At 49.9% G+C, this 18,299-nt stretch overlaps 1 protein-coding gene across 8 annotated transcripts in view; it reads left to right on the top strand.

Moving 5' to 3' along the window:
• Positions 1 to 18,038, top strand: part of meis2a (Meis homeobox 2a) — a 78,001-nt gene extending 59,963 nt beyond the window's left edge. For 3 of the 8 annotated variants that reach the window (XM_076165612.1, XM_076165611.1, XM_076165614.1), the window contains exons 10-12: positions 10,416 to 10,474; positions 12,059 to 12,169; positions 16,174 to 18,038. In XM_076165612.1, the coding sequence (XP_076021727.1) occupies positions 10,416 to 10,474; positions 12,059 to 12,169; positions 16,174 to 16,520 (517 nt within the window). In that variant the 3' untranslated portion in view covers positions 16,521 to 18,038. Of the gene's footprint in view, positions 1 to 10,415; positions 10,475 to 12,058; positions 12,170 to 12,625; positions 12,724 to 16,173 lie in introns of all 8 variants that reach the window. The other 5 variants (XM_076165618.1, XM_076165619.1, XM_076165616.1 and 2 more) reach the window with 3 other exon arrangements.
• The last annotated feature ends 261 nt before the right edge of the window (positions 18,039 to 18,299 follow it).

Below are 18,299 nucleotides of genomic sequence, written 5' to 3'. Positions count from 1 at the left end.
GTATTGTTTGTTAATGAGCAGCCGCAAACGAGCGAAGGTGTCACGCACTAGAATAAGCGGCGGAGATTTGCGACCCCGAGCAGCACCTCCTCTCCTCCTCTCCTCCTCGCTCTCCTCGCTCTCCTTCTTCTTCTCTTTCCCGACCTCCGCCTCGCTCTCATCCCTCCGTCCCGTCTCCCCTCCCGTCCTCTTGTTATAGGGGGTCCGCCGCTCATAAAGAAGGCGGTGGAGGGAGACTGCTGAAAGATAAAATGCAAAGTCTATACAGTGGAGTCTGCGTTTATGAGCTTCCATTTGCCTTTAGAGCTCATCGGGACCAAGGCTTCCTCCTCTCCGCCGGCTTCCAGCGGCCTGTTATTGGGCTCTAATGCCTAACATGGCTGCCAAACCGGGTGACGAGGCTTCTCAATAGGTGTGCGAGTCCTCCTGGGATCGTACGTGCGATGATGTCATGCATTTTTTCCGGAGAGTAAGTCGTAGGTTCGACCCCGGCTATTTATCCGCCTTCAGTGTTTTTACAGAGAAAGCCTCCCCGCCGCCACCGCCGCCGCCTCCGCTGTGGTTTATGCGTCTTTATGGCTCGTCGCTCTGTTTATGTTTTTTACTCCCGAGGTCATTTGGTACAGGGCTTTGAGAGCGGGCGAGCGAGAGAGGGAGAGGGAGAGAGAGAGGGGGAAGAGATTTAGTTTGAGGCCCTGTGGGATCAGACAACCTGACAGAGTAGATTTGGAATAATTAGTTTTATTTGCTGAGGGAGATAGCATGGTGGCTCTGTGTGTGTGTGTTGTGATGTTGTGTTTCGGAGGCCTGAATGCTGTGTATGTGTGTGAGTATTTGAAAGGTGGGGCGAGGGTGCGTAGGTGGGTGGGTGTAGGGGGCTCAGTGGGCCAAAGGTGACAAGGTGTAACAGAATGGCCTTTAGGCTGTGTGTGTGTGTGTGTGTGTGTGTGTGTGTGTTGGAGCCAGAGAGGACAGGAGCTCCTTCTTTCTGGCTGAGCTCTTTAAACTCTGTGAACCTCAACAAGGTATTTTCTCTCTGTCTAGGCATGCTTGTTTTCTCCGTTGCTCTCTCTCTCTCTCCCACTCTCTCACACTCACTCTCTCTCGCTCTCTCACACTCACTCACACACTGTTTTGGATATAACAAGGTGTCGCATTCAAAATAAGGCAACTCTTCGCTCCAGTGACTCACCTGCTCACTTTAAGTCAAAAGCAAGCACGGCCGTTTGTGGCTATGACACACAAATCCCTAACACTCCTCCTACCTGGCATGTGTGTGCGTGCATGTGTGTGTGTGTGTTGGTGTGTACTTTCCTGAAGCCGTGTGCCCCCTGTGGCCTTGAGGTTCAGGCCGTCAAAGCCCATCATGGAAGACCCTATAAATCAATACGGGCCTTTGTTTGTCTTAAGCCGCGCACACACTCAGCTCAAGCGTGTGTATGGGTGAAGATCAGCTGAATCGGCGCCAAACAGAGGAAGAAGAAGAAGGAGGAAGAGAGAGAGAGGGGAGGGGGGTCTCTTCAAAAACAATCTTCACCTTAATTGGAATGTTGCCTAAATTGTATATCAAACCTGCTAATTTGCAATTTGGGGGAAGTGAGAAATAAATTGTGCAGCCCCTTTCCCCACACACACACACACACACACACTTTGATAAAGCCATCAGAGGTAGGTAGAGGAATTAGCCGCTGTTAGCTAATACCTTACGTGCATAACGAGATGCAGGCGCGGATAAAGAGAGAGAGAGAGAGAGAGCGAGAGCTGCATATCAGCCCTAATCTAGGGATTCACTGTTTCCTGCCTGATGAATATTTATCCCGACGATAATGTTTCAATTGGGAGGAAGAGGAAGAGGAAGGTGCTGCGAACGCCTTTCCTCTCTGATGAGGGGGGGCACAGGGGGCATTTCCCTGCGTGTAGCCCCCTGGAGATCTGCCTTGTGGAGGCTTTTAGGTCAGAAAAATGCTTTAAAATTAAACCAAAGTGAAACGTCGTCGAGCTTCGGGGTCGTGACCCCTTGAAATGCGAGGCCGTCGTCTTAACTGCTGCGTCGGCTGGATTGAATGTGGCTTTTTCGTTTTGTCACAGAGAGAAATTAGCTGTGTGTGTTTGTGTGTCAGGCTGTCACACATGAAGGAGGAGGCCAGCCCGAGCTGTACACACACACACACACACACACACACACATACACAGATGATCTGAGAGGAAGAGGGCCTCGCTTCAGGCCACCAGGCACATCACAGCCCCCCTCCGGTCTGCCAGCAGTCCCCTCCACAAACAACTGCTATTTATATCCCGGCCTGCGGCTGCTGGGGGAGTTTTCAGCCCTAAACTCTGCTTCTGAGAGTGTGTGTGTGTGTGTGTGTCTGAGAGTGTGTGTGTGTCTGTGTCTGTGTTTGGGCTTATGTATGTCAAAGCGATTATGTGCAATTGAAACTACAATCAATTATTCAAAAGAGAATTCAGAAGCACGCGTACATTTGACCAGTGACTCTCATGGTCACTGAATACGCTGGAAACACATTTGGTGGAAACACACACTCACACGCCACAGACACAATGATTAAAAGATGATGACATCGCAGTTGGAGGGAGAATCCCTTCTCTAGACCATACACACACACACACACACACACACACACACACACACACACACACACACACACACACTCATAAACAGTTCTGTATTCCCCAGCAGTCTGGGTCTCACTGACATCATCCCAGGTTTAGTTGCTGAAACTGCTGCACATTTTCAGTGTGTGTGTGTGTGTGAGTATGAGAGGTTAAAATAAGGACACCTTTCCTTTGCACCCTCCCACTCTCTCTGTTAAATGCATTTGAGATTTGGGAGCATAGTACATGTTCTTATTACACGGGTTGTGTGTGTGCGTGTGTGTGTGTGTGCTCACAAATGTTCCGGCATGTATGTATGTTGCGTAAGGCGGGTTGTGTTCCAGCCCCTCTCAGCAGGCCCCTCTTCTCTTTGCAGCGGGCCCATTATAGTCTTCTGAAGCAGCGAGAGGGGAGCGACGTTTGATATGAAGCAAAGGAAATAGATCGGCCTTATTTCCTGTCTGGCTGCCGCGCCGCTGCCACTTGTGTTGCCTAGACGATGCAGGCAATTGACACTCAATTTTGTTTGAAATATCACGCCTCTATCATGTCATTATCAGCTTCCCCTGGTAATCCGCAAAGCCGCCCTGTTTGATATCTGACAATATGGAGAGAGAGGCGGGGGGGGGGGGGGTCGCCGAATCCTCTCGCTCGATTACCGAGCACAGAGGAGGAAGAGGGCTGAGAATGAAAGGGAGGCAGAGGAGGAGAGAGGGAGAAACAAAGGAAGAGAGATGGAAAGATAGAGGGAGAGAGTGAGGCTATAAAATCACATATTTGCGTGATGGCACCATTAGAGCGTGAGGAGGTGAGATTGTACCTGAACGTCTCACAGCGCCGCACAAAAGAGACCAACTGGCCTGGCATTGTGGGAGAAAAGGAGAAGGTCTGGGCCGTGGGGGTCTTCATGGCACCCTTCCACCCTTTACAACTGAGGAAGTGGGCGATCTCTGGCACACACACCCGCTCATCTTAGCAGGGCTGATGGGCCGGCTGGAGTAATGATAGAGCTGGATTCACTCTCCCCTCTCCTCTGAACGCCAGCATATGCACTGTATCTGTGTATGTGTGTGAGTGCACGTGTGTGTGTGTGTGTGCGTCTGTGTGTGTCAGCCAGCATGTCTCCGTTCTATTTCTCGCTGCCCCTGCATGAAAGCAGGCAGCCCCTCAACTCACCCAAAAGGTGAGCGCCTACCCTCTTCGGAATGCCGTTACCTTCTAGCGCTGCTGACCTCTTGTCACGGCGCCGTGTGCCGCGGCCTTGACGGGTGCCGCCGCTGACGTACACGGGATGTTTTCAGACGCTCTTCAAACACAGCTGTTAGTCCCCCGGCTCCTGAACAGGCGCGGGAACACCTTTAGTTCACCTATGCACGTTAATAAGGTGTTATCTTGAGGGAGGGAGCACGAGAGTTAAGAGAGAGAGAGAGAGAGAGACGCAGATCAACTCCTTCCTTAATCCCAGTGTCTGGTGGCGAAATTCAAAAAATAACAACGCAGGGCAAAGGTGGCAGCCTCAGAGGAGAGCAGGGTTAATGAAGGGAAATATTAGGGGGCTGAGAGAGAAAGAGAGAGAGAGAGAGAGAGAGAGAGAGAGGAGATGATTCCACCCTCTCTTCTGAGATCAGAAAACTGGTAGAGCTGGGGCAGGTTAGCCATGCCGGGGTTGCTACAATAAGGCCTCTTTCATACAGGTGTGTTGACGCCTGCGGCAGGCTTGGCCGCGGTCCATCCCAGTCGCCCTGGCTGATTTGAACAATAACTATCATATCTCTTAAAAGAGAAGAGGGAGGGCAAAGCGTGAAAAAAAAAAGAAATGCCTGAAAGCTCTGCCGGGGCCAAGAAAAACCCCCGCTGCCGTTGTCAGAGCTTGTTGGTGTTGCAGGGTGAGGAAGAAACAGCCCCCCCTCCTCCCCCCTTCCATTTTTTTCCTCGTCTTTCTCCTTCCTCCTTTCCCCTTTTGCGCTGGATTTCGCCGGGCTTTTGCGCCGTAGGACAGAGCGTGCAGAGGAGACAGAGGAACAAAGTGCTGCTGTGTGGAGCAGCAGCTGCAGCTTGCCGGATCAAAGGGGCAACAAGCATGGTCTTCCTGGCCCAATGCTGCTCTGGAGGTGTTTGACGGACAGTCAGCAGCTGGGGCCGCACAACCCGCTATGTCGGGGTTAGGCCACTGGACTGTCAGGGCCCAGGGGTGACATGTCCTCACTGGACAAGGGGTGGAGGGGGGGGGGGGGAGAAGGTGCAAGGTGGAGGGTAAATAGAGGGAGAGACGTCTATGTTTGTGTCTTCCTTGCAAGCGCAGAATGGCTGCACAAGTTCTGTTTTTGTCTCCGTTGAAGGGTTAAATCGTCAGTAATGTGGCGTTGCACTCTGCACTGCAGTATTTAACATCTCTGCCAGTGTGAAAAGAGAGACAGACAGAAGGAGAGAGGGAGCCTGCCGCAGTGCTATTGATTTATTTTAATTAGCTGCTCGTTAAATCGTGTCAGTTTGCAACACAAATATATAATTCTTTGTCTGATTTTCCACTCGAGCCTTAATGACTCGCGCTCGGCGGGTTCTCCGGAGCGATTGCCTTCCACGGCTCGAGTGACGGAGCGCTGCAACCGTCGCCCCTATAGGGCCGAGAGGGGATGCCACAAAAGGAGCAACGAGAGGAGTCGTAAAAAAAGAGGGGGGGGGGAAGAAAAACAGGTCAGTGAGAGTCCATGGAGGAGAGGTGAAACAGTCCCCCTTTGAGAGGCAGACAAAAGAGTGTGTGGGGGGGGTGGGAGGGAGTGTGTGTGTGTGAGAGAGAGAGAGAGAGCACGAAGGAGAGAGAGAGAGACAGAGGTAGAACTATGTAAACACGGTGGTTGCCCTGAACGTGGGCCCTCTCTGACGTCCTGCTAAAAAACGATCCCGCCTCGCTCCGCTTCACATCTGCACTAAATCAAACACGGCGGTGAGGTAATGTTCGCCCGGCTTATGTCTCCCGACTCCTGTTTTAACTTAGGGAGGAGAAGAAAGGACAGAAGGAGGGAGAGAAAGGGGGAGGAAAACTCTGATGGGATGAGCAGGAGGACTCTTCCCCTCTCTCCTGTCTCTCCTCTCTCCTTCCATATCTCCATCCTGTGGCGTTCAAAAGCTCCTTTGTGATGGTTTACGATGACTCGGCAGATCCTCGGGTGGTGCGCTGTAAACAGCTACAGGGGCCCCGCTGGAACCACGGGAACCGATTCAATCAGTGTTGTTGACACTACAGTAGATTATCAGTGTTGGAGGTTCAGTAGCCCCAGACTGGCCCACTGTCTGACTGGACGCTAATTAGTGTTTGCTTATACAAAACACACCCTCCTCTCCTCTCGGGGTTAATTTGCATGCACTTCCTGGTCAAAGGACATTGGCTGTTTTTCTTCCTCTCTTCCCTTTTTTTTCCTTCTTCGTCTTTCTTTCTTTCTTTCTTTCTTTCTTTCTTTCTTTCTTTCTTTCTTTCTTTCTTTCTTTCTTTCTTTCTTTCTTTCTTTCTTTCTTTCTTTCTTTCTTTCTTTCTTTCTTGGACGCAGGGGATCAAACTGAAGTCTTCCTCCTTTGATTCCTCTGACTCAATCGCTGGGGGTTTTGGAATCTTTATTTCTGTCTGAAGCGGAAGTATGGAAGCAATGAGCCGTAATAGGAACCAGAGGACGCTCGTGTTGGCGAAAAACGGGGGCGACGGCCGGCCGATTGAGCTCAGCACGTTCTCCTTTTCGAGATTGCATTGCGTCTAATCTTCGTGGGGCCCAGGAATTTGACTGTCAAACGGAAACTCGCCCCCCATCTTCCCCTCCCCTCTCTCTCCCCTGGCATGGGCTCTCAGTGGGCATGTGCAGGTCAGCCATGAAGGCAATAAACTGTCAACAGTTTTCTGTGAACGTTCCGCAAAATCCTCCTCCTTCTCCTCTTCTTCAAACGCGCTGCAGGCAGGTCTGCTTACGTTTTGGAGCAGCAGCAGCAGCAGCAGCAGCAGCGTCACTCGTCTTCCCCGTAGAGACGTACGTCGCTCTGGCTCGGCCTCCGTCGCTCTCTTTCAACACAAACTCGTCAAACAAGTGACCCCGCTCCTGATTGGCCCGGCTCAACCAGCCTCACTCTCTCTCTCTCTCTCTCTCTCTCTCTGCCTTGGCCGTGCTCCAGGCAAGGGTGGTTTGGCATGACAATTTCTCAGGGAAGGAATGCTGACAACAGGAGCAAGTTACCAGGTGTGGCTGCAAGTCAGTTAACCAGAAACAAGGCCTTTCTGACAGACAGACGAGGAAGCATGAGAAGACAAGAGGACAACAGGCAGACAGACAGGAAGACAGGCAGACAGACAGACAGACGGGCAGGCGAGCTTGACCTGATTTCAGCTTCAGACTCGAAATACTTTCCTCTTCGCTCAGAATAAAAGCACATAAAGTTGGATTATCTCCTGTCTCTTTCCGATCCATAGCCTGAATCCCTCAGCGCGCACACACACATATACACACACCTCTGAGTATAGCATAACATTGTATTCTCGCCGGGGTATTTAACACCTAAGCGGGCACCCTCCACCCCCCCACCCCCCTCCCCTCACATATAACTTACCCAGCCCTGTTGATCCAAGCCTGTGTGGAGACCCAGTGTCAAGTGGATCCCCTGTAGCCCCCCCCTCCATCCATCATTCATATCTGCCTGCTATATTTCCTATAGCACATAGGCATACATCACACACACACACACACGCACGCACGCACGCACGCACGCACGCGCTGTTTCTGGGGAGGTTTCTCCTTCTTCCTCTAAGTCCTTTTAATGGCTAGAAGAAGAAGCCAGTTGCCCACATTAAACAGCAGTAGTCTCTCGTCGCCCCCCTCCCACTCCCACCCTAGCCCCCCCCTCCCCCCACTGCAGTAATGTACACATTCTGCGCTGTATCCCGAGTAATGACCTCCACACGACCTCCTAACCTCGCCTTTAATTATTTGTTTGAAGACAGCATGGAGTTCTCATGCTGAGAGGCGCTCTGCGTACGTGTGTGTGTGTGTGTGTGTGTGTGTGTGTGTGTGTGTGTGTGTGTGTGTGTGTGTGTGTGTGTGTGTGTGTGCGCGTTGCCGTGTTCTGCGCTCTAACACTGAGCAGAGGCAGGCCCGTAATAAGCTCGACCACCAGATGTAGATAATAAAAAGGCGGGTGGAGGGTTCTGCTACGGCCTGTACGGAGGCTGCGGCCGCACGTTTACTTTAAGCGAGCGGTTGGGAATAGCGTAGTCCCCGTGGGTCCTCCTCAAGGATCCGTCCCCTCTGTCCTTCTCCCTCCGTCCCGTCCCTCCGTCCTGTCCCGGCCTTCATCTCAGTAGGATTCTTGGCGGTGTTGTTCTAAGCACACACCATTAGCAGCTCACGGGTGGAGGGAAAACAGTGTTATCAGGCCCGGCTCTGATAATCTCAATTGGCTTTACTCAGACTGATAAAAGGTGCTCTAAGGCCACGAGAGGGGGGCCCTTGGTCAACCCCCCGCCCCAACACACACACATGCATACACACACATGCATACACACACACCCTAACTCCAATCCAGTGCACCACATTACCTCGCTTTTACTGTGGCAACTTGTTTGGCTGAATAAAAACAGACTCTTCAAGTTACGCGTGCATGTTGGTGTGTGTGTGCACGCACGTGCGTGTGTGTGTGTGGTTAGCCAAGAGGGAGTGTCGACAAGCTGCAGGTCAATCTCAGAAACAGCTCGCAGAGAAATATATTTGAGTATCCATACGCCTGTCCGCACCGCACAGGCAGAATATCTGTGTGGACGCCAGCGTTTAGGGAACATTTGAACTTTGGGTTTCTTCTTCTTCTAGTTGCCAGGAACTAAGCGGGCAAGTCTGGCACCTGGGCTCCAGCGTTCCCCCATACTACGTGTTTATGGTTACAGAGTCGCAGAATGACTCAGAATGCACGTGGTTGTGATTTTCAGCTCCTCCTCCTCCTCCTCCTCCATGTGTGTGTGTGTTTTTGCGAGGGGGAAAAGCAGGACACGTATTTTGGCAGACGTTGCATTTTGAGCCCCTGAAGAAGAAGGAGGGAGAGCGATTGGTGGAGCGATTTGGAGCTGTTTACTCGCCTCAGCTGGTTTTGATGCTGAACGCTCCTCTTCCTCCTGCTCAGCGTCTCGGGCGTCTCTGGCGGTGTGAGACACCCAGGGACGCTTTTGTCTCTCTGTTTTTTTGCTCTATCAAAAATACTCTCACACTTAATAAAAGTCAATCCCTCGTCTGCCAGTTCAACCACAAATCACTGATTTCAATCGCAGAACTTCCAGTCCAGCTCCTTCCTCCTCCTCCTCCCCTCCTCCTCCTCCTCATATGGATGTGTTTCATCTTTTCCTCTCGGGGGGCCCAGGGCACCCCTGCGTACCTGCACTCTGGATGCCCCCTGGCAAATGAGCGCCGCGTCTCTCTTTTCCCAACCGTGCGTTTTGTCCGCTTTAGCCGCGTCACTTTGAGCGGCGCAGATTACAGCCGTTTAAGTTCATTGGAGAAGGTGAGGGCAGGTATCAGGGCTTCATGGGGGATTAGGAGCCCAAATTGGTTCCAGCCCTCCCTCCCTTCTAATGACCAGTCCCTTCGCCGGGCTGATGGTGCCGAGGCCCCGAACGCCAGGCTCTTTTTTCTTTCTCTCTCTCTCTCTACCTCTTCTTTTTTTTTTCTTCTTTGCTGGAACACGGCAATGGACTCGGCGCTGGACAGCTCCGCCACGATTTTGAACTCTTCTTTAATATCAACCACATGTGTGTACCTGCGGTGTGTGTCGGCGCAGCCTTTGGTTTAGTATCGTGAAAGCGAGCGAAGCGGAGGATAGAAAAAGAGGAAGAAAGAAAGAAAGTAAGGTGGGGATCTCGCTCGGCCGGAGCAACAGGCTTTTTTCGACGCTGCCCAAAGGCGCAGATGCACGTTAGAATAGGTCGCCCCCTGGCTGGCAGTCACCTCCGGATAACCTCTCCAGGCTCTACGGTGGAAAAGCCACAGGGGCGAGGCCGGGCGAGGGGGGGGGCTTTGTGGAGCTGCACTCACTGGGCGCTGTGGCGGTGATAAAACTTCAGACAGCCTAATTGATGGGCTCGCTGACATAACAATACCTCGTGAAAAGCACGGAGTGGCCGTGCCTGGTCCTCATTTCTAGACAGCTGGAAGGGGAGCAGAGCCCCCTACAATGCAGCCGGAGTGGGGGTCCCACAGAGGGTACGGGTGGGGGGGTGGAAAGTAATGAAAGGAGCCATTTGTATCCAGTAAGTTAAAGCTTACTTTAAAATTCTGCTGGGCGATAACCCTGCAGGAATAACATTGTTTTGGAGGAGGACAGGATACAGGACGGATAAAGTCGGTGCGCTTTGTGTGTGTGTGTGTCAGTGTGTGTGTGAGTGTGTGTGTGAGGCAGATAGATGTGCCACGCTGTGCCCAGGCTGCACTTAATACTTGAGGAATGTCTCCCCGGTGCCCATAGCAACCGAACGTAATCAAAAGCTTTATTAAAAGCGGGGGGAATAGATCATAAGGAACATTAAAAGTTTTCCCTCGCCGGGTTCCCAAGTCGCCTCACAATCGCCCTTTTGTTTGTTGCCGTTTTTGTTTTGCGGGCGACTCTCGGGCGGCTAGTGTTCGCCGGCGAGGTATGCTGGCAAAACTGTTTCTTGTCATTTTGTGACGAATCGGCCTGTGCCATGAATGCAATGTGATTTAACGTTTGTCTCTCTCTTCCCTCCCCCTCTCTCTCTCTCTCTCTCTCTCTCCCTCCCTCTCTCTCTCTCTCTCTGTCTCTCCCAGGTTCATTAATGCCAGGAGAAGAATAGTACAGCCCATGATCGACCAGTCAAATCGAGCAGGTAAAACAATCCAGAAAGAGAGCAAGCCAGCCAACATACAGTATAGCCCTGCATCTTCTTCCCCTCCCTCTCTCTTCCTCAGCATGACATCGCCCCCTCTCCACCCCCCCCCCCCCCCCCCCCCCACTTAAAGACTCCTTCCCTGGCATGTACATCACGCCTCGAGCCCCCCGGAATTTTTCAAAGCCAAACCAACCAAACCGCCCCCACCGCCGCCTCCCTCCTTTTCAACTCCCTCCTCTTCCTCTTCCTCGCCCTCCTCCCCGTTTTCTCAATGAGACGCGTTTCGTTTAGCTGATTGACTCTAATTGGAGAGTTCCCAGTGTAAGTGGAGAGAGCGGTGCATTAGCGCTCTATCTGCGAGTTACTAATTGGACACAAGAGGAGCAGCAGGAACGCTCGCAGCAATTTATGAGCTTTCTCCATCTTTTTTTTGGGCCTGTTTTGTTTTTAATTTTAGAGGGGGCGGGGCCTCGGTTTTATTCCCTGAAGCGTCACCGTTTTGATTCTTGGGCAGCGGCTCACACACCAGGCTCACTCCTCCTCCTCGCGCACGTCAATATTTAATTTTTACAAGTATCAATTAAGTTCTGGCCCTGAGGAGGGATTTGAACGGGTTTTTATATATCTGCTATTGATCTCTGATGTTCAGACGGTAATGCCGGGAGATTAGGAAATTGATAAGACGTTGTTTGCCATATCGCACCCCAACCCCGAGCTTCATCGACTGTGGAATTAACGGAAAAAAGAAGAAAAAAAAAAGTAATTTATCCCAACAAACCGATTGCGCAAGACACACGTGCTGGCGCTTTGACATGTGGGCGACGCGACTCGTGCGGCGTATTACACAGCGTGCAACTGATGTGTGGCAATCAGCGATCTCCACAAAGACAGCGTGACTAACAGCTTCCCCTAATCTCTCCAGATTTTACAGATTAACACCAAATAATACTGTTACAGTCTTTGAATGTAAATAGTGTTTTCTATGCACTGCTAAGCGCGTTACGTCATTATGTGGATAATAACAGCTGAGGCCAATTGAGAGAATTGATCGCGGATGTAGATTCTGCGTTACACTAAAGGGAGCTAACCTTTTGTACGACTGCTAATCAGGTGAATCGTGAATAATTCCAAATGAGATGGATTAATAGTTATCTAAGTAGTGAAGCGTAAATGTTCGTGCTATCTAATGACTCCTGATTTGAACACTGACTGGGGGAATCGCCTGTCTTGGCAGAAATGCTTCTCATCCTGTCAAACTGCATGCTTTCTTCTCTGAGAGAACAATGCACCTCCTGTGAATGTGGTTTTGAATGACACTTGTGTGTGTGTGTGTGTGTGTCTGTTTGTGTGCGTGTGTGTGCGCATGCTGATGTGCGTGAGGACCTACTGTATGCGTGTTTGCATGCCACGCGTCAGTCAGTGCGGTCCATAAACACCGAGCACAATGTCTTACAGTATGTTTGGGCTGGAGCTGGGACAATTGCTGATTGTCTGGTGTGTTTTCTCTTCTTCTTCTTCTTCTTCTTCTTCTTCTCCTCCCTCCCCCTCCCTTTTTCATGTCCACGTTTTGACTACAATCAGGTTTTCTTCTTGATCCTTCAGTGAGCCAAGGAGCAGCGTACAGTCCCGAGGGCCAGCCAATGGGCAGCTTCGTGCTGGACGGCCAGCAACACATGGGGATCCGACCAGCCGGTGAGTGTTCCTCGCCTCGCCTCGCCTGGACCCCTCCCCCCTCCCCCACCATCGCCTCCCTCCGTCATGCCTGCGATACCAGTCACCGGTTTTACCCACGACAACAACACACTGATGCTCTTGTCTAAAGCATGATGGGACTTAAGTCATCTCAGCACGGAGTAAAGGCCACACGTCAAACTAACAACACTAATGAGTGCAACCACCACTCTAACTCCTTAACAGACTCCCTCCATCCTCCCTCTGACTGTCACCTTGCTTGCTTTGCTTGTCTTTCTTCTCACATACCAGAGTACAGATAACAAACAGTCACAATAACAACAACAAAAGGGTTTCATGTCAACGCCACACCTCCCGTTTTCCATCTGAACCTCTCTGGCTCTGGGTGGGTCTGACCCTCTCTGTGATTCTACCTCCTGCTGACCCCTTTCTCTGGCATTTATCTCTTCTTTCCAGGGCCTATGAGTGGAATGGGGATGAATATGGGCATGGATGGGCAATGGCACTACATGTAACCTTCAACTTGTAAAGCAAAACGCAAAGAAAAGGGGGAAGTAAGTACTGGGCTCTTTTTCCTTTGTTTTTGACACTTTTGGGGCTGTGTGGTTTGTTTTTGTGTGGTTTTCCTTCTCTCACCTCTTCATTACCCCTCCCTCCCTCCCTCCCTCCCTCCCTCGCTCGCTCTGGCCATAATTATACACCCCCCATGTTACTCCCAAGCGTCAACAACTATCAGTTTGACTGCGATGCTTTCAGGGGCAGAGAGGTAGCCAAGGGTGAACTGGGAAGAGGGGAAAGGGGGGGGTAGGCGTCCCCTGGAGATAGGGGGCTCCGACTTGTGGCGCCAGTCGACGGCGACGACAACAGACGAGGGAGGGAAGAGGGACGGGAAACAACAACCTGGCACGGCGGCGGCAGCGAGGCGAAATTTATTTATCAACAACAGCGCCATCGCTCTTCTCATCCGGGACAGCCAATGCAAATGTTGGACATTTAGGGAAAAAATAACATCTCCTGGGGAAGGGGCTGACGGGGAGAAATTAAGCAGGCTCCAGTGAAGCGATAAAGAAGGAGAAGTGAAACTGTCCTCCGAGTGACATAAATCTGTCTGGGGGAAGGATTGATGCCCAAATTATCTTATATGCAAAGACGGGAACACCACAGTACATTACGGTCCCTGAGCGAGATATACGGGCCGCCGGTGACACGGGGCGATTCTTCACTGAGGAGGGAGGGGGGGAGCTGTGTAAAGGGAGGAATGAGGGTGAGGAGGAGGAGGAAGGGGGGGGGGGGTCTGCTGTGTGTTTTGATTATTTTTTACTGGAGGGGGGACGATTTAAAGGTGGGGGGGAGAGATTCCAAATGCGAGGACGACCTGAGAACTCGCAGACAAGAGAGAGACAGAGACATTGAGATGAATTTAAAGGGATGTAAAGCATGGCTGCATCTCAAAGGAGGGGACTCTCTCACATCACATATAACACACTTTGTCACCCTCTCTCTCTGTGTGTGTCATTACCTCTCACGCACACGCACACGCACACACACACACACACACACACACACTGTCCTTATCCAGCTAAATGGTGGTGGTCTTGATGAAGCTGGCCCCCGCTCTGCCTCTGCTGCTGCTGCTGCTGACATTTGAAAAATCAAGACACATGTCTTCCCAAAGGCGGCGGGGCAGAGGAGATTTTATTTAACACCCAAACTCCCTTTGCCCAATGAGGCACAATATAATAACACTTACCTTGATTAAAAGAACCCTTTATATGTAAATGGAGACTGGATTCTCCAAAGGGTCACGGCAGCGATTCAGCCGACAGAGATCATTTCACCCCTCTACTCCTCACTTCCTCTCTCTCTCTCTCTCTCTCTCTCTCTCTCTCTCTCTTCTCTCTCTCTCTCTCTCTCTCTCTCTCTCTCTCTCTCTCTCTCCCCTCCTGTCTTTGCTAATGGCAGCAGGGAAGGCAAGGGGGGGAAAAAAATGAAAATCAGGAAGCAATGTTCCCTAAAACAGCCACACAGAGACAACATTTGCTCAGGTTGGCTAATTCTTAATATAGGGCCATATAATTTTGAGACTATTTAATTACGTAACATACTTTATGCTTCATGACCAATTACATTAATAGCTTAATACAGAGGAATATTATCCTCTCTTGATTTGATTACACAGCCACACAATATGGTATATTTGGTACTTAATTATGGCCAGCCATCGAGCGGGACTGCTGTGCCATAACACAAGTGCACAGCTAGAGAGAGAGAGAGAGTGACAGTCTGTCCTCAGTTATTGTCTTCAGATGGTTTTACCACTCTTGTTAATAAAGGAGCGGGGGGGGCGGTGGTCTCAGATCTACTTAACGGAATGACTGCAGCTTACACGAGTGGAGATTAGCAGCTTACAGTGTCAGAAACATCTGCCGGGGCCTTTTTAACAGGGGCGGCTCTCGGTTAGACGGAGGTGAGGGCGAACCAACCGCACCCCAACACACACACCACCCGACCCCCCCGTGTGATGATTTATTTGTTTTATGACCCCGGTAGTGAGGTTTTAAGAGACCCGCTCTGACAAACATGTGCATTTGAAATGAACTGACACGGACAAGGGAGTATTAGAAAATGGCACAGCTTTCAACCAATGAGATCGGCCATTAATCTCGGCCTTTAGCTGTCGTGTTCTCTCTCTCCTTCCCCTCTCTCTCTCTCTCTTTCTCTCTCTCTCTCCCCCCTCTGTCCTCCTCTTCCCCTCCAGTGTAATTTCTTAATTGCAGTGTACTAAGGTGGAGGAATGCGGAGAGCGAGCATGCCTAGTGACCTTGCCGCGACCTCTCCCCTCCTCCTTACAGCTCCTAATCCCCCAGGGGTTCACATTACAAAGCAGGCCGGCCCAGACCCGGTCCCAAACACCCAGGTCCCCCCCCGCCCCTCTGGCTCCAGCGGGACCCCTGCTCTTACTTGCCTCTCCCCAAGGTCCGGGCCTCTAGAACCAGCGTTGTTCCCATACTCCCGTCCCAGGCTCCGCACACACATGCACACACACATCTTACTTCTTTCTTTCTGATTACAACTAACAGCCCTGTGAGAAGCCAAACAGTGGCACTGCTGAGGCGGCCCTGTGTCCGGGGTCCTGTCACAGTGTGAGAGATGCCAGCATGCTGGGGTCTCCACACATATGAAGAGGAGTCCCACCCTTCATCTCAAGCAACATCAACATACCCCCCTCGTTTCCTTTCTCCCTCTACTTCCTTTTATCTTTGTCTCGTCCTCTCCTCTCTCCTTCTTTCGCCGTCACTGCTCCACTCTTAAATCTACACTCCCGCTCCGGGTTCCAGCCGCCCGAGCATCAAATGCTAGTTAACCCAGTCCCTAAATTATTGAATAACTTCTTTAAGGGATTCCAAATCAAATATGTTCACAGAGGCACGTCCTCTCCCCTGAGAGAGAGAGAGAGAGAGAGAGAGAGAGAGAGAGAGAGAGAGAGAGGGAGGGAGAGAGAGAGAGAGAGGAAGAAGCCTGTACGGTGTGTCACTAAATTCAGCTGGGGAATTGACTGTTCCACTTGTAAAAGTATTAGCGCTTCTCCACATCAATACGGCTGCTTGGTTTTCCTCACATCCTCCAGGACTACAGTGTCTGTTGGATGACTGAGGATCATTTTCCAACCTGAGACCTGACCACAACGCTACTGGGCATTGTAAACCACTCACCATAGCCCAAAATAGCCCCGGCACAGTAATGGCTCTCTCTCTCTCTCTCTCTCTCTCTCTCTCTCTCTCTCTCTCTCTCTCTCTCTCTCTCTCTCTCTCTCTCTCTCTCTCTTCTCTCTCTCTCTCTCAGAAACAGAATGCCGCCCCAGTCACTCGCGCAATGTCATAAAAAATCTCGAGTTCAAATTGAATTAAGGCGCTTTAATGGAGAAGGAACATGTTAGAAAGTTGTTTTATCGTCTGTGTGAATGTATTTAACTCTCTCTCCCTCTCTCTCTCTCTCTCTGTCAGGTCTGCCAGGCATGCCAGGGGAGTACGTACCTCAGAGTGGTCCTATGGGCATGAGCATGGCCCCGCCCGCTTTCACCCCACCTCACCAGATGACCTCCCACCCCTCGCAGCTCCGACACGGACCCCCGCTCCACCCGTACCTGCCCGACCACCACCACCACCACCACCCGCACCACCCGCACCATCCGCACCACCCGCACCACCCGCACCACCCTCACCCCGCCATGCTGATGCACGGAGGACCCTCGCCACACCCGGGAATGACCATGCCTGCACAGAGACCCCCCTTGCTCTCTCCCATTGACCCCAGTGCTGGAGGACAAGGCCTGGACATCCACGCCCAATAGTAAAAGGGAACTTTGCTACCATGACGTCAACAGCAGCTACTATAAGAAAAGAGAAAAAAAAAAGCAGCAGCCCACAACAAAACCCTATTTTGAGACTATTTTTAAGAATAAAAGCGAACCCTTTTGACCAGAATTAGACACTAAAGAAACAGAATTCCAGACGAGCTGTGATGATTCTTTTTTTAACTTGTCAATTTTGTTACTTTCATCCAAACGGAGGACCAAGCTTAGAACACTTTGTAAAGTCTTGGGGCTTTTGGTAAAGATCAACGAGAGGATGTGTTGACATACACGTGTGCGCAGAACGGACAGAGGCGCACACTCCAGAAAAAACACACTCACACACACACAAACACACACACACACACACACACACACACACACACACTTTCACGACACACACACATCGTCATAAACATGTACACTTTCACGTGACGCTCTCAAACGCTTGGAAAATAAAATCACTCTGGAAGATTTAAAAAAGAAACAACAAAAAGACTCCAAGAGTTATAACTACTGTAGTATAAAAGTATAGATAACTAAGTTAAAACTTGTGCATTTTTCGTTGATCACATGGTTTATGTTTCCTGAGCTAGTTTTAGAATTAAAGGTTAACCTTTTCTCTCTCACACTGTGTGTGCTCCTTCCTGGAGGAGAAACTGTCTCGCAGCACAGCACTATAAAAGAAAAAAAACAATAAGAAGATGGAACATCTCAAAAAGGCTCCAAACCACAGAGGGCAATCAGGTCCTGTCCCCCATAAGAGCAGGGCATGATGGGAAAAGGCTGCTAAATGACACCGGATCTCTCCAGAAGATTCAGTTTGGACATTTGTCATGCCCCTCATTTTTTTGGTTCACGAATGAATGTTGCCCTGTAGGTTTTAAAGGAAAAAAAATCTTTGTTTGAATTGCCCAAGCACTGGATTGTGTTGGTTTTATACATTTTTATTTTAATATTATTTTATTTTTTTGTACCCTGGACTCTCGTTGGTCAGAGCCTTATTGAAGGAAGCTTAATAGTGGAAAAGCAACATCCTACGGCGCTTCTTCATCCGCGGATCGACGTTCTTGCCATAAGGACAATGTACTGACAACGGTTGATTCTGCGGCGCTGGAGAAGCTTTTGATGGTTGATGCACCAAAAAACCTAAAACGAAAAAAAAAAATGAAAAAAAAACTTAAATTATGAACTCAATGCTTTTGGGGGGGAAAAAAGCTGAGAGAATATTGTAACAAACTTCGTACAGAGTTCAGTCTATTAATTGTTTCATGTTAGATATTCTATGTGTTTACCTCAATTGAAAAAGAATGTTTTTGCTAGTTTCAGATCTGCTGTGGCATTGATATTGTATGTCCATGAATTCCTTCCTTTTTCAGCACGTGTTCCTCACTAGAAGATAAGATGCCGTCTCCCTTAAGCTTTGTCAAAAATACATTAAATACTTGTATGAGGACTGTGACGTAATGTTTAAAAGGTGTTCAGTCACAAATGCTGTAATAAATATTTCATTTTTGATTTTTGTTAGATTTTTGTGTGATTAACTGTGTTATAAAAGATCATATATCCCTGACCCAATTATTATTATTATTATTATGATTATTATCATTTGGTCTTAATTTTAAGAATTTGTTTTTTTTCTGCTTATTTATCTAACCAGCCCATTTGGTTATTGAACGCCTCCATAAAGTGACAATTATAAATTATTGTGAAGAGATATTTTGCCAGGGTAATTCACAATGTCCCTCACATGATAAATAACAGTAAAATGCAAATGAT

Source organism: Genypterus blacodes, unplaced genomic scaffold (assembly GCF_046128005.1).
Source record: "Genypterus blacodes isolate CSIRO-AG114 ecotype Tasmania unplaced genomic scaffold, CSIRO-AGI_Gbla_v1 ptg000147l_1, whole genome shotgun sequence".
Classification (NCBI taxonomy): Eukaryota; Metazoa; Chordata; class Actinopteri; order Ophidiiformes; family Ophidiidae; genus Genypterus; species Genypterus blacodes.
This window is presented reverse-complemented; position numbering and strand designations above follow the sequence as displayed.